The 14,501-nt window shown below is 55.0% G+C and overlaps 1 protein-coding gene across 1 annotated transcript in view; it reads right to left on the minus strand.

Annotated features, from left to right (window-relative positions):
• UMODL1 (uromodulin like 1) overlaps positions 1–14,467 on the minus strand; it is a 68,876-nt gene extending 54,409 nt beyond the window's left edge. Inside the window, exons 1-4 of the mRNA XM_075542910.1 lie at positions 14,392–14,467; positions 11,067–11,309; positions 3,514–3,675; positions 1,772–1,893 (exon numbers count right to left, since the gene is read on the minus strand). Of these exons, the coding sequence (XP_075399025.1) occupies positions 1,772–1,893; positions 3,514–3,675; positions 11,067–11,309; positions 14,392–14,467 (603 nt within the window). The remainder of the gene's footprint in view (positions 1–1,771; positions 1,894–3,513; positions 3,676–11,066; positions 11,310–14,391) is intronic.
• Between the last annotated feature and the right edge of the window lie 34 nt (positions 14,468–14,501).

Genomic DNA, 14,501 nt, shown 5'->3' on the forward strand with positions numbered 1-14,501 from the left:
CAGGCACACACGCACATGCACACGCACACATATGTGCATAGCCACTCTCCTGCGCACATGCACACAAAGACACACAGAAGCACTCACTCATCTAAGCACACGGACCCACACAACAGGCACATGAATACATGCACACACTCTCTCACACACACACCCCATTCTACCCTGCCATTAAAGGCCCCGCAGTCCAGAATTGCAGATACTTCTGCCGCCCCAGGACCCCCAGCCCACCCCTGCCTGCCTCCACGCTGTGGGTTAGACAACTGAGCAGCAGGAGACAAACCATGGTCTCGTGTTGGGTACATCTGATGATCCTTCTTGATTCAACAATCCTTCTCTCATTTCATGACAATTATTTTTGTTTCTGCCTCGACCCTCAGCCCCAGGACAGCCAGGGGAAGCTCCCCCCCTCAGCACCAGAACAGCGCCAACAAAGCAGGCTCCCTGGACCAACACGTCCCCAAGTCTGTTGGGAGCAAGAAAGGAGGCTCAGGGAGGGAACTGGATGGCCCTGGGCCATCCTGAAGTGCATTCATGAAAGGAGATCGAACTCTACAGAAAGAGGGCAGGAAAGAGGCTGTGGAGCCAACCTGTTCCCCTCAGCATCCCAGGCATGCCAGGCAGAGCGCCTCCTCTGGGGAGGTCAGAGACAGGCAGGAGAAAGAAATCCCCACATAAGAAGAGACAGCCAGTCCCACACAGCACTCATATTTTAAATACCAGAAACCACAGCCACTTGACCCATACCTCCTGGGCCCCACTTTCAGTCTTGGTGTGCTAACGTACGCTGCCCAACACCCGCTCTCTCAGCTCAATCCCAAACGCTCTGCCATTGTGTCCAGTCAACTCCAAGCATCTCCATGCAGCAGAGTAGAACTGCCCGCCGAGGCTATCCAAGTTTAAGGGAGCAGAATGCCTCATCTTTCACCCATGGAGCAGCTGGTGGGATCGAACCACTGATCTTTCAGTTAGCAGCCCAATGGGTAACCCACTCGACCACCAGAGCTCCTTAACCCCCTACATAAGAGTATGCTTATTTTACTTAATGCTTAAAGTCCCCAAGACACAGAGAGGTTACGTAAAGTGGGTGATGTCACACAGCTGATGAATGGCAGTTCTGGGATTGGAACCCCGGCAGTCTAACTCCGGGCTCTTGCTGACCATTTGAGAAGTCCCCAACAAGGTAGGAGGAGCTAGAAATCGCTTCCGGCTGTAGCGCTCCTGGAGGCGTCCAGGTAAAGGTGAGTGGAACAAAAGCTCAGGTAGCTTTGCTGGCTAGCAGCCTGGTGGCACATGCTGAGTGTGCGCTGTACCTGGGCGCTGGGTCCAAAGACGGAGGCGGGCTGGACCCTGGGCCTCACATCATGATACCCCACTGCCCACGGGGCAGCTGCGTACTGTGCAGAGCTTGGTGCAGAATGAAATCACAAGCCCCTTGGTCCAAAGTGACAAAGCATCCCAAGAGGGGGCAGCAGAGCACTAAACTGAGCTTGGGGCCCCTTTGTGCAGGGCCCTGAGGAGGCCACCACCCAGAGACACCTTAGGCTGATGGCACGGCCCTCCCCACCACGTGACGGTAAGATCATCACCGAGACTGCTGGAAACATAAGCTGTGGCAGTCACAGCAGTTTGGGGGTGCACAGAATGACCTCTGGAGACATTTTCAGTAGTTATACTGGGTGAGGGGGGAGGTGCCTGAACTCTGGCAGGCCAGGAATGCTGAGGAGTTGGACTCCCCAGGCCTGCTGATCGCCCACTCCGAGGCAAGTACCATAGAGTGCAGGAGCCTTGTGTGGTTCAGGAGCTGGGGGTCCACGCGATGGAGCTCCTTGAAGTCCATCTTCACACGCATGGTCACATTGTACCAAGAGGTCCTCAGGTTTCTCTCCAGAGCTGCGTGAAGGCAAATGCGGATGTTTACAAACCTGGGACAGAGCAGCGGTCCCCAAGCCCCTGACTGCATGGGGGAGGAAGGAGGCAGAAATCCGCCTGGCAGGCGGCCTTTATCTCCCTCCAGGAAGAAAGCTGGCTCCCCTCAATCCCTGTCCTTCCATCCTCTTCCTCCTGGAGATCTTCAACGGATACCACTGCCCCTGGACCCGGACCCCCTGGGGTGGAGCTTCCCTTACAGAAACACCCTTAGGACAGATGGTGGATGCTGAGTATTTAGACAATGATTAATCCTGTACATGTGCACAGTATTTGCTAATTTAAACATTATAAATGGCTTTGAATTTAAATATAAATAATGTTTTATTATGTAAATAGTATAGGCAACACCTAATAAGTCAGGTATTATATTTAACCATCAATAATTAAATATGCCACCATGTTTAATCACTTGAAATTTACAAATAATTTTCAAGGGTTAAACAATATAGTCTCTAATCATTCAAATATTATAAATAGACTCTCATAATTTAATGATACCAAGTAATGATACTGTTTAATTATGATGTCGCCGGGGAAGGTGAGGCTGTCTACACCCATAAAGATTTCCAGCCTCAGAAACCCTGAATAGGGTCTCTACGAGACCCAACAGACTCAACAGCCATGGACAGGGAGCTTTCATTTGCATGCTGTTGTCACGCGCTGCCCAGTTGATTTTGGCTCGTTGGGCCCCCCACGTGACAGGGTGAAGGTTGCAGAGGGTTTTCCAGGCTGTGTGACCTTGAGGGGAGCGATCATCAGGTCTTGGTCCCTCAGAGGCATTGGGCAGATTTGAACTACCAACCTTTTAGTTAGCCACTGAGTGCTTCACCACTGCACCATCAGGCCCCCTTTAATGGTATAAATCATCGCTTTTCATTTAAATAGTATAGGATGTATTTTTTTATCTTAAGCTTTATAAATAATACGCTAGACGTTTTTCATATTCATCTAAAGGAGCCCTGGTGGTGTGGGGTGTATGTGTTGGGCTGTTAACTGCAAGGTCAGCAGTTGGAATCCACCAGCCACTCCTCAGGAGAAAGACGAGGCTCTCTAGTCCTGTAGACAGTTACAATCTTGGAAACCCATGGGGGCACTTCTACCCTGTCCTATAGGGCCGCTTGAGTCAGTGTCAACTGGACGGCAGAGGGTTTGGGTTTATTATTTTAAGCTATTAGATATATTTTCCCTTAAACATTGACTCTGAGCGTGTTGGCCATTCCCCTGGGGACAACCTCCAGGGCAGAACACTCCAGTTAGGTAGGCGCACTCGAGCCGCCCAGGACTCCAGGCCCCAGGATGATTCCGGAGGCAGGGGACTTGCACCTTCCCCACCACCAGATGTTGGGCTTCCCTGTAGAAACTGGAGGAATTGGGGTCATTCTAGGGACTCTAGAGTTACCTATGAAGCCATCAGCCCCTTGTACTCTGAGATTTCAGTGACCAGATGTTGACCCAAAACCTGGCTCTGGACCTGCCATGCCCCAGTGAAGTGGGCTGTTCCTGAGCCCGCCCCATGGGCCTCCACTCCCACCCCACAGGAATTGCTCCCCAAGCCCTCGAGAGATCACAGCTCCGGCCTACCTGGAGGCTCGGGGTCCATGCAGCGGTGGCCTTCGGACCAGCGGCAGCACTTCTGGAGTCCCGGGCAGTCAGTGTCCAGGGTGCAGGGTAAGGTGGACGGTCCCGGCCCCAGTGCTGGGCAGACACCTGGCTTCGATGTAAACTCCCTGGACTGGTTCAGAGCTGGGGGACAGTACAGTAAATGACACTGAGAATCTTCCACCTGCAATGTCTGGAGGAGCCATATGGGGTCTCCAGTCTGGGCAGCTCCCACACCCCATAGCCTGCCCAGCAACCCCTAACCCTGGTGGCTTGTCTTTACTACAGCCATCTCTCCATGAAGAAGGACAGTGCCAGCTGAGGTCCGGGTGTCCTCTTTCCCTCTGGGGCTTGGGAGTCCAGGTGTAGGAATATCCAACGGCCTGAGAAGCCCTTGCTGCTTCACTTCCTGATCTCCCACTCCTTCACTGACTCATTTACTCAACAAACCCAGAGCGCAAACTCTGGACCAGGCACAGAGTGGGCCACGCACCGCCCTGCCTTTGGGAAGCTGAGATTCCAGTGGGGTGCGGGCGCAGGATGACAAAGGTGCCAACAAGACATGGAGGGATGAGAGCAAAGACGTGCTGGGTGAGTAGTCAGGAGAGGTAGTTCCTGTCTGGGCCTGGGGGTTGGGGAAGCAGCCAGGACTCCATCCCGATTCCCAAGAGGCCATGACCTTCGCCTTCCAAGGTGGTGTTTGGGCCCTTCTTCACTCATCTGGCGGCTACCCCAGGTCCTGAAGACACCGGGGGCTGGGGAGGGAGCTGGAGCATGAAGCACGCTGCCACCCACGAGAGTGTCTTAGGATGGCCTGCCAGGACCTCTCATGAGCTTCAAGTCAGCTCCAAAGGCCATTGCTTTCCCTTCCACACCCAAACCGGCCTCCAAGCAAGGAGAGGTGGTGCCCAGAGGCATGCGGGGTCTGGGGGAAAGCTGTGGAATCTTTGATTAGCAGCAAGGAGCCCGGCTGCCCAGGTGGTTATGCAGCCACGGAGCGAAAGATGAAATGAATCAAACCCACCCACCGGCAGATCTGTGGGAGAGAAGGCCTGGCCATCTGTCCCCAGAACATCTACGAGCATCTCAAACCCACTGTCGCTGAGTCAACTCCAAGGCCTGGCAGCCGTGTACCGCAGCACAGAGTGGCCCCACAGCATCCCCAAGCCAGTGAGCCTTGGCAGTCAGGCGGCCATAGCTTTCTCCTGCAGAACAGCGGGGGGGGGGGGGTGTTCCAACCCCCAACTTCCTGTTAGTAGCCCAGTGCTCTGAACCCCTGCAACTCCAGGGCCCCTCCTAGAAAGAGGAGAGGCTTTATCTTTACCTGATTTTTTCCTTGCCGTTTGGTTTTGTATTGTTTCTGTGGTTTCCCTGTTGCGGAGCACAGGGGAGTGGATGTGTAGAGATGATATCTGATGTGATGGTTTATGGGGGATGTGGAGAGGGATGGGAGGGGGATGGTGAGGGGCGAAAACAATGAATGCGGGAGGAGGGAGGGAGCATTCAAACCAAGTGTGACGATGTATAGACAACTCTTTTTAAAAGCGATTTAACCATGAAAGTGCATGATATGTAAATATTATATAAAGAACTCTACTAAAAAAGATACCAAAGTTGACCGATGGTTACCATGGGTGCAGGGGGAAGAGATTTTGCTGGGGGGCACTGAATTCATGTGATGGGCGGTGGACGAACTTGGGAAAGATGTCAAGAGCGGCTGTATGACACAGTATCATCAGGAGCACTGCATTATTCATGTACAAGTGTGGAATTGGATGATGTCTCGTTGTGTAGATTCTTACCACGATTTTAGAAACACATGACTAACAATGTGTACAAGGAGGAAGGAGATGTTACAGGATTGATTGTGGTGAGAATTATACAACTCGTCTTGATACGATTGAATTGTGCGACATGTGGATGAAGTGCCAATAAAACTTTTTAATGGTTGTTTTTCAAGGTGAGGGTCCAAGAAATGGGTGGGGCAGTTTTACCCTGTCCTCTAGGGTCACTTTGACTGGAGACCCACTTGACAACACACCTCAACACCAGCCACGCACCACTATTGGCACGTTGTCAGATCAATGGCTCACGGCGATGGAAAGTTCAGTGCTACAAGTCTCTCGTTCCATGTGGGGACCAGGGTTTGATTCCCGGCCGGTACACTTCACTCACAGCGCCACCCGTCTGTCAGTGGAGACTTGTGCATGGGTATGATGCTGAAGAGAGCTCAGCAGAGCTTCCAGACTAAGATGGACCTGGAAGAAAGGACTGGAGCTCCACTCTCAAAAGTCACAAAGGATCTGTCTGCACCCACTCAGAGGGAGGTGCAGGACCAGGCAGTGTTTCATTCCACTAGCCTCAGGTCACTGTGAGGTGGGGACCCGCCTGACAGTCACTGATAGGAGCCCTGGAGGCACAGTGGTTACAAAGTGGGCTTTGATCCTCAAGGTCAGTAGTTCGAAACCACGGGCCACTCCATGGGAGAAAGACGGGGCTTTCTACTCCCTTCAGCAGTTACAGTCTCAGAAACCCACAGGGACTACCCCATCCTACAGGCCCACTCTGAGTCAGCATCGACTGCTGGCAGTGAGCTGGCTGTGTTTCAGAAAGGCCCTAACCCTAGGGGGCTCTGAGTGAGGGGTATACAGGAACTCCCTTATAAGTCAACAACTAAACCCAAGCCAGACCAAACCACACTCACTGCCCCCAAGCCGGTGCCGACTCACAGCAACACCATGGGACGGGGTAGAACTGTGCCCATGGGTTTCTGAGACTGTGGGTCTTTATGGTGTGGGAAGCCTCGGCTTTCTCCCCTCTAAGCTACGGTGTGCTGAAATAAACGAAAACACAGAGCGAAGTTGCTGTTTCTGAATCTCACCCGTGGGTGCCTGATGGTTCCTGATTTACCCCAAAAAAAGCTCTTTGAAAGGATTGGCTGGAGTCTATATAGACCATCTAGAGTCTGGGGGGTGGGGGCAGGGGGCAATAATTGCCCAGTGGTTGTTTTGTTTCAGCTCTTCAAGAAAGGTAATTGGAAAAAAAGGTCAATGCAGGCTACCCAAGCAAAGAGAAGAAGGTGCCCTCAGATACGGGCCTCATTAACCAGAGGTCTTATCCAGTGACAGTTCATCAGCTTCCTCGGGCTGTGGCTGGGAATCCCCCTCCACCATCCTGGGCAAATGGGTGACCCCGTCTGAAGAGCCTTGACAGTAATGGCCCTTGGTAGAAAGTCAACACCCTGCTCTCCTGCCCTAACCCACACAAACAAGAAAACAGCGTGGCCCATTGCCTGGCAACCCAAGGTTCGTCCCCGTTCAGCCAGTGAACAGCAGAGCCTTCTCTGAGCTGAGCAGCAAAGGCTCCCCTGGGGCCAGGGAACCGGATCAGCCTGGGAATTGAGGTCCCTGAGCCCAGGGGCAGAGAGAGTCATGAGCACCCAGGGGCAATCCCTAAACTGCACCCTCCCCCAGTGTAAGCCCTCAGGAACAGGCTCTCAATGGTGCCCAGACCCCATTTCAAGAACAGACCCTGAGAGAAGAGACTTGCCAGTGGAGGCAGACGCTCATCTGTGCCCCGCTGCCTGTCAGGTTTGTGGCACTTGGGAATGTTGGTCTGCGCCTCCTGTGGTCCCCTCCTTGGAATGATCCTCTGCTCCCTCACCTCTCCATGGGCCCCTGTGGCCCCCTTGCTTGAGAAAGCCTGTTGGCCCACACTGGGTGACTCAGCACCGTGGCACCCCCTTCGTGTGGTGCCCAAGGCAGGCACCATCGTTGCCAGGCCCGACCCTTCTCCTTCCTGGGCATCTCTCTGAGGTCAGAACGGAGACCCTCAGTCAAGGGGAGTCTAATCACTTCTGAGTTTAAGAGAGAAGATTAGACACAGAAGCAAGCTCACACTGGGGGGCCATAGTTACCATGGGAAGTCCACCAGGGAGCTGACACGAACCCTGGGCTGCAGACACTGGGAGAGACAAGGCCTGTCCGCAGAGCTAACACCAAAAGCCTGCCTCCAGGGCCCAAATCCAGAAGTCAGCCTGCTAGGTTCCTGAGTCAAGCACCCAAGAGGAAAAGGGAAGGCCTTCGACCAGGGGGATTGACACCGCGGCTGCAACAATGGACTCAAAGAACCATCGTGAGGATGGGGCGGGACCCGGTGGCATTTCACTCTGTTGGACTCAGGTCACTGTGAGTCAGAACCGACTCAACAGCACCTAACAACCACTACTAACCGATCTTCCAAATGGGGCTTTGCCAAGGTTTGTACCAGGATGTTCATCGTAACATTATTTATCTTAGTTGCCGTAATGGGAAACGGGAAACAACCCCGTTCGCATGTGAAGCGGTAGGAGAGCGATTCGCCCATGCTGAGACCTCCGTAAGAGGCCGTTGGATGGTGCCGGGCTACATTACTTGTTGACATCGAGAAATACGTGGAACAAAGTACTACCTGATCAAAAGCCTGCGACCAAAGAGCTTGTGCAGGGTGACCCCGCTCCTGGAAAATTCTTGTAGACACACTGGGTACGCTCTAAAAGGCCACAACTCTGCGGTCTGTGTCATCGAGCTATTCCGACTCCTGCCAACCCCTGTGGGCAGAGCAGAACTGCCCCATGGCTGTGACCTTGGGGAAGCAGATGGCTGGGCCTGGGTCAGAGGCGCCCCCAGGTGCTTAGCACACACCCATCTGTTGGCTCTTCTGTGAGCACATCACCATCCGCACCCCCTTCCGGGGACTCCTGAAGAATATGGTAGCAGGGGCTGTGCCGGGTGGCCGGCTTCCAAGCACCTCGCCTTTCTGGGGGGTTATCCTGCGGTTCCATGTTTTCTGCACATAGCCCACATTCATGTTTGTAATTAGGAAATGGAAGCCTCTCGGGAAAGTCAGGTACACCTGATCCTGGAGCTCCACACGCAGGGCTGAGACACCGAAAGGGCATTCAGCCAGGAGGTTTGCCTGTGTTGATAGACTGTTCATCCCCCGGGAAGATCGGTTGCTGTGGAGTGGGAGAGAGAGACGGAACCAAGTCTGCCGACAGAGTCTCTGTTGTCTGGGGGACAAGGCTTCTGGGGCTCAGAGCACCAGCTGCCAAAAGGCAGTCAGCCCTCATTTAGCCACCGGGAGGGGTCCCTGCCCTGAGGAGAGAGTCCTTTTTCCTCTCTCCTCCCCAGGCGTCCAGGCTGCTCCTGATGCCTACCCGGGCCTGCGACCTCTAGCTCATGACTCACGGACACCACCTCCAGTCCAGGCAGCCAGCCTCTCACCTGGCCCCTCCAAATGAAGAGGCATGAAGCCCCCAAACCTTGATCAGAAGAGCTGCCTGTGCATGCACAAGCTCGCGCCGATGGGTCACTCTGGCTTGTGCCTTTCGCCAATGTCCCATCACGGGGAGTTCGGGCAACAATTGTGATGTCACCGCGCTGGGAAAAGAAGCCCACCATTGACCCTAGAACGGAGGAGGCCAGTCTCCACGATTGCTGGTTGTGCCCTGCACACAATCCTGGCACAAGCAGGAGGCCTCCCTGAGGAAGAGCTCCAGCCTCCTCTGCACCCCAAACAGGCCCTCTCCCGCCTCGACACATGGAACTGATTGGGCACTCTCGCAAGCACGCCATGGCATCTGTTTCCAAAACTTTTAATCCACTACTGTCGAGTGGATTCCAACTCATCGGGACCCTATAGAGGATGTTTTGAGACTGGAAATCTTTACAGGAGCAGTTAGTCTCATCTCTGTCCTTCAGAGCTGCTGGTGGGTCCAAACTGCCGGCCTTCTAGTTAGCAGCCCAACAGGTTACCCTCTGCACCCCCAGGCTCCAGGAGATTCTTCCCTGATAGCCCTATACACTCAGTATCACTTTGACACCCACGGGATCATGAGGAGTCAAAGTTGCTAAAACCTTAGCACAGGAAGGGCTTGCTGACTGGTCAGCATGGCCTGAGGGCCCTCTCCAGACCTGTGGGCCATGACCTCGTGGATGTGATTACAGCAGGCAGGTGGGATGGAGCGTGGGCACTCACACACCACAGCCAGCCAATGTGAGCTGGACTCTACGGACCGCTGTGTGTTGTAAGGCCCACACCCTTGATGCCAATATAGCCAGGCCCACGGCCTCCAGAACACTGGGTGCCCCCAGTTGGTCTTACCCCAAGACATGAGGCTGCTCCCAGGCAGACAACACCCTCCTGTAGCCCCAGGGAGGCCGGAAGAGGACATTGGGACCCAATAACTGGGCTGGGCAGGAGAAGGTAGACAGTTGAGGCAGCCCCTCCCTGGAAGCCTCCACTAGAGAGCAGTCAGGAATAGAGACCAGGACCCAGCAGCTGGACCTGTGGTCAACTGGCCCCAGGCACCAGGAGAAAACACCTTACCCAGGGCAGCCCCACGCAGAACTACCTTCCAAGGGGGGAGGGCCAGAAGTGGATCACCAGCTCTTTTTGCCTCCTTTCCCCCACGCATCTCTGGGTGGGTTCAGACCCCCAACCTTCTGGGTGGGAACTGATCAGGTTACTTTACGCCCCTCCAGGGACTCTTTCTGCAACACTGCTCAAACCTGAGGCACCAAGCTACCTTGGGCCTGGCCCTCTGATGGGGCAATGACCCCTGTCACCTGGGAAGCATGCTCAAGCTGACTCAGAGTGACTAGGTGATGGCGTGGCCCTCTGCAAGGTCTGTGCTGACCCTGGACTCAACAGCCCGGACCTGTGGCTTGGGGAGGAGGGTGTGGCTGCAGCCTTGTCTGCTATTGTGCAGGTATGGTGACTTGAGGTTACCTGGGACCCCCAGAACTGGACTTCCTGCTCTCTTGGCAGCAGCCCTGGTGCCTAAGACGGGGTGGTGCCGTCTCAGTGAGCCGCCCCATCTTCCCACTTCCCCTTCACCTCGAGACTCATTTTCGGTTTGGTGTTGCCTCAACATTCACAATGCCCTCCCGCCACCACACCTGCACACACAGAGGCCACAAGCTCCCCCTGCAAGCCATCAGAGAGAGCCCAGAACCCATACTCAGGCAGCCTCACCCCAAGAACCGACAGCCCCAAGTATCTTACAGACAGCGAGTTTCTGATATTAGGCGTCAGAGGTGGGTTTTGTTTGCTGAAACACCCAGCTGCCAGGATTTAACATGCAAAGCTGGACACACTAACAGATGGCAACACTGGTTCTCAGACATCTACAGGAGTGATCATACAAGGCAATGACGATGAAGACATGGGTGGTGGTGGAAGGGGGCGGTAATCCAACTTGCCATCAAAACCCACCTCCAACAGTTGTCAGAACATCCCAACAGAACAAAACTGGGGTTATCGCCACTTCATCCTTGACCCAAAGAACCAGAATTCTGGGGTGGGGCCCAGTGAGCTATGCTTTAGTGCACACCACCTCCAGGTGAGCCCGATGCATGCCTCAATCTGAGGACCAAGTGCTGAAAGGTTCTAGAACATTCCAGGCTCAGGGATAAGAGCAGTGACTCCTGAGGAACCCCCAGGGAGGGTGGCCACCAGGGCTTGTCCGGCCCCACCCCAGATCTGGGACTTACGCAGAACGCAGTAGAGGCCCAGCTGCTCATAGCCCTGGCAGCAGTCGGTCACGTTCCTGGTCTCGGGCACCTGCACCGTCAGGTACTGCACCCTGTAAACGGTCTTGGAGCACTGTCGCCATGGGATCCAGCCGCCGCACGAAGCGTAGGTCGAGGCGGACGTCTGGAAGGACAGCACCTTGGGGACATTTTGGGTCACGCGGTAGTTGCACAACTGGTAGCTCAACAAGGAGAGGCCTTTGTCTAGGAGGGAGGGAAAGAGGAAGAGGGGAGTAAGGCAGGACCCGGGAGCCACAGAGAAGCAGACATCACTTGGCAAACCTCTCAGAACCTGCCCACTGGACTTATCTCTAGGGGCTTTGTCTCCAAGCACTCTGGGGACACCGTCACATTCGTGTTCACGAGAAAGAAGACAGAGACCCCCTAGAACCGTGTCTAGAGGATAGCCAGTGTCCTGGCAGCTTCAGAGATGGCAGGGACGCCAAGCTTGTCGGACCGAGCCCCATTCCAGTTCCAGTCTGCTCAGTAGCTGCGGATCAGAAGAGACCCTGGGAAGGAAGGGCCCTCCCAGGTCTCGCTTGACCCAGAGGTGTCTCTTCCTCGAAGGCATCTTGGCTGCCCCCAGACCCTTGGGGAAACCCACAATGTCAAAAAGAAGACCAAGACGTTCATCCAGCACTCAGGAGACCGTGCGGTCAAAATTAAGCGGACCTGGAGGAAGTCCAGAGGCGCTGATAACAGGGTGCAGGGAAGATTCAAGGGCCAGGTCTTCACGGCCAACACTGGTTACTGAAGCACCGAGGAAACTGAGCGCACTCGGCCCAGGAGTGCCTGATCCGCAACGCCAAAGGGACGGAAGTGCTGCCGATGGACAACCAGTCGTGCAGTGCGGAGACTGCTCACCACGCTGCTTCCTCCAAGAATCACGAAGCCGCTGAGAGAGCAGCCCAGCTGGTTATCGGGGTCGCCAATCCCAGCACCAGGCCTTGCCAGGAAGGACATGAACAGACAGTGCGTTTAAAGGTTTTCTTTGTGCTCAATAAAACCATAAAACATGGAGGTGGGGAGCGAGACGAAAGTTTCAGGTGGGGGCGCACTACGGAAGACCCTTTCGCATGCAGAGCGTGGTGAAGCTGCTACCCTGGGCCCGACTCATGCAGGGCCAGCCAATGGCTGCAGAGTAAGCCCCAGCTCATGGGGCCCCACGGGGGTCTGAGTCGAATCCTGCTCCTCAGGGTTTCAATGGATGTTTTTCAGAAGTAGATCACCAGGCCTTTCTTCCAAGGTACCTTTGGGTGGACTTAAACCAGCAACCTTTCACTTAGCATGGGGCTGAATGTTCATCTCCCTGTGCCAGGGTTTCACAAACTTTTTTCTGAAAAGGGGGTGATAGGCCAAATTTTGGGGTTCCAAACATTTGCAGAGCCCCCCCGGGGGGCAGTATTGCCCACTTTAGGCAACACTGGTCTACACTCCCCAGCTCCCCAGCCTCTCATTGCCATCGAGCCTGTTCTAATGCCCACAGACACTGCAGGACATGGTGGACCTGCCCCTGGAGGTTTCTGAGATGGTACCTCCTTACAGGAGTCGACACCAGGACCCAGCAGCCTGCTGTCATCGTCAGCCAGGAGCCAGGAACAGGGCTTTGGGGGAACAGGAGAGGCTCCTGGTTATATGCAGGGAGGGCAGAGAAACCGTCTCGTGGAGGGGAGCACAGCAGTGGCTGCCTGCAGCTGGAGGAACCGGGCTTAATGAGTGCCGTCCATACTGTAGCGGCTGCAGAGAGCGATGGGGCCGGGCAGCACCAGCATACAGAACGCAGCAAGCTGGGTGTGAAGGCGGCTTTGCTTCTCATCTTGAGACCAGGTGCCGGCCCCGCAGCAAGGCTGCAGTTCCTCTTCTGTGGAAAGCCACCGTGGCTCCGTCTGACCTAGCATAGCCCTCCCCCAGGCCCTCGTGCGCACGCATGCACACACACACACAGGTGCACTCTGCACACACGGAAACACACATGCAAATAAACAGACTCACACACACCGATGCAAACAATACACACATGTAATCTACATCCAAACACGCATGTGTGCCTGTATGTGCCCATAGGCCTTGCGTGCTCACACACATAGGCACATCCCTCCTGTGATACTACACTCGGGATCTGGCTGGCCGTATTCTCATTCTGCTCAGGCCGCGCTGTTCTGTCCTCCTCAGCCCTGACATTGACCGAGCCCAGACCATTTCGTTCAGCCAGTCCCTTCAGAGCATCAGAGTGGAGCGGAGCGCAGAATGGGAGCCTGGGTTCTGGCTTGGGCAGACCCACGCCTATGCAGAGCCCCACAAATGATGGCGGGGTGACTCGGCATCTTCCATGGCTGCCGCTGCCCATCTTGTCCTTTGTGAACTAGTCCCTGTGCCTCGGGGTGGAAGGACTCCAGGCAATCAAGGCCACCCAGGCACAAAGTGACCACTCAACATGGGGCCAAGAGCAAGTGGCTGGAGCTCAACTCTGAAGGGCCCTGGAGAGTCTCCGCAGGGTGGCCCTCACCCCGGCCCCTCAGACGTTTCCATCCCTGTTTGACTGATGACCTGGTCGGGCCGAGCCCATGATGTGCATTAGGGAGTACGAACCCCCCTCCCTAGAGGGAGAGAGGGAGGACAAGCCAGGTGTCGGGGGTCAAGGTCTCCCCATAGTAATTTCACCCTTGGCAAGTTTTGTCTCTACGCTGGAGTCTCTGCCACATCTGTTTCTGTACATTAAGGATTTGCATCTGAAGGGTCGGGAGAGCCAGGTTTTGGGATCTCTGGGAGCTTGTTGCTCAGTGTGGTCCAAGGAGCCAAAGCCTGTGCACCTGTGGCAGAAAGGCAGCGTTCTGGGCCCACCTGTCCTGCTGACTCTGGTGTGCATTTTCACCTGGGCATCCCCTAGTAGGCCTCCCATGATGGAGTCTTCCTCCTCAAAACAGACGCAACGATGCTGCCCGCCCCTGGGGAGCGTGGCTGTTTGAGAGGGGTGCACATGCCACTTCCTTTACGGTCCTCCCGGGGAAACACTTGGAGAAATGGATCATGGGTCAGAGCATGGTGACTCTCCAAGGTTCCGTTGGATACCGCCAGAACCTCATCCAGACAGACACCCTCAGACATACAGCAAGCACAGAATCACACATGAACACACAGGCAAATAAGCTCATGCAACGCATGCACATATGCTCACACATGCACACATGATCATATGTGCGCATGGGCACATGCGTACACTCATATCAGAAGGAGCCCCGTTCCTCCTCAAGACCCCCCCCCATCCACTGCAGCCTGATTCCCTCACCTGTGAAGCCGCTGGCCTGGCTCAGGCTCACAGCCCTGAGCAGCACTAGCAGGGCTAGCCCCAGGGGCCTGAGCATGGTCGGAGCGGCGGAGGGCCTTGGGTCTCCACCC

Source organism: Tenrec ecaudatus, chromosome 2, assembly GCF_050624435.1.
Source record: "Tenrec ecaudatus isolate mTenEca1 chromosome 2, mTenEca1.hap1, whole genome shotgun sequence".
In the NCBI taxonomy this organism is placed as follows: Eukaryota; Metazoa; Chordata; class Mammalia; order Afrosoricida; family Tenrecidae; genus Tenrec; species Tenrec ecaudatus.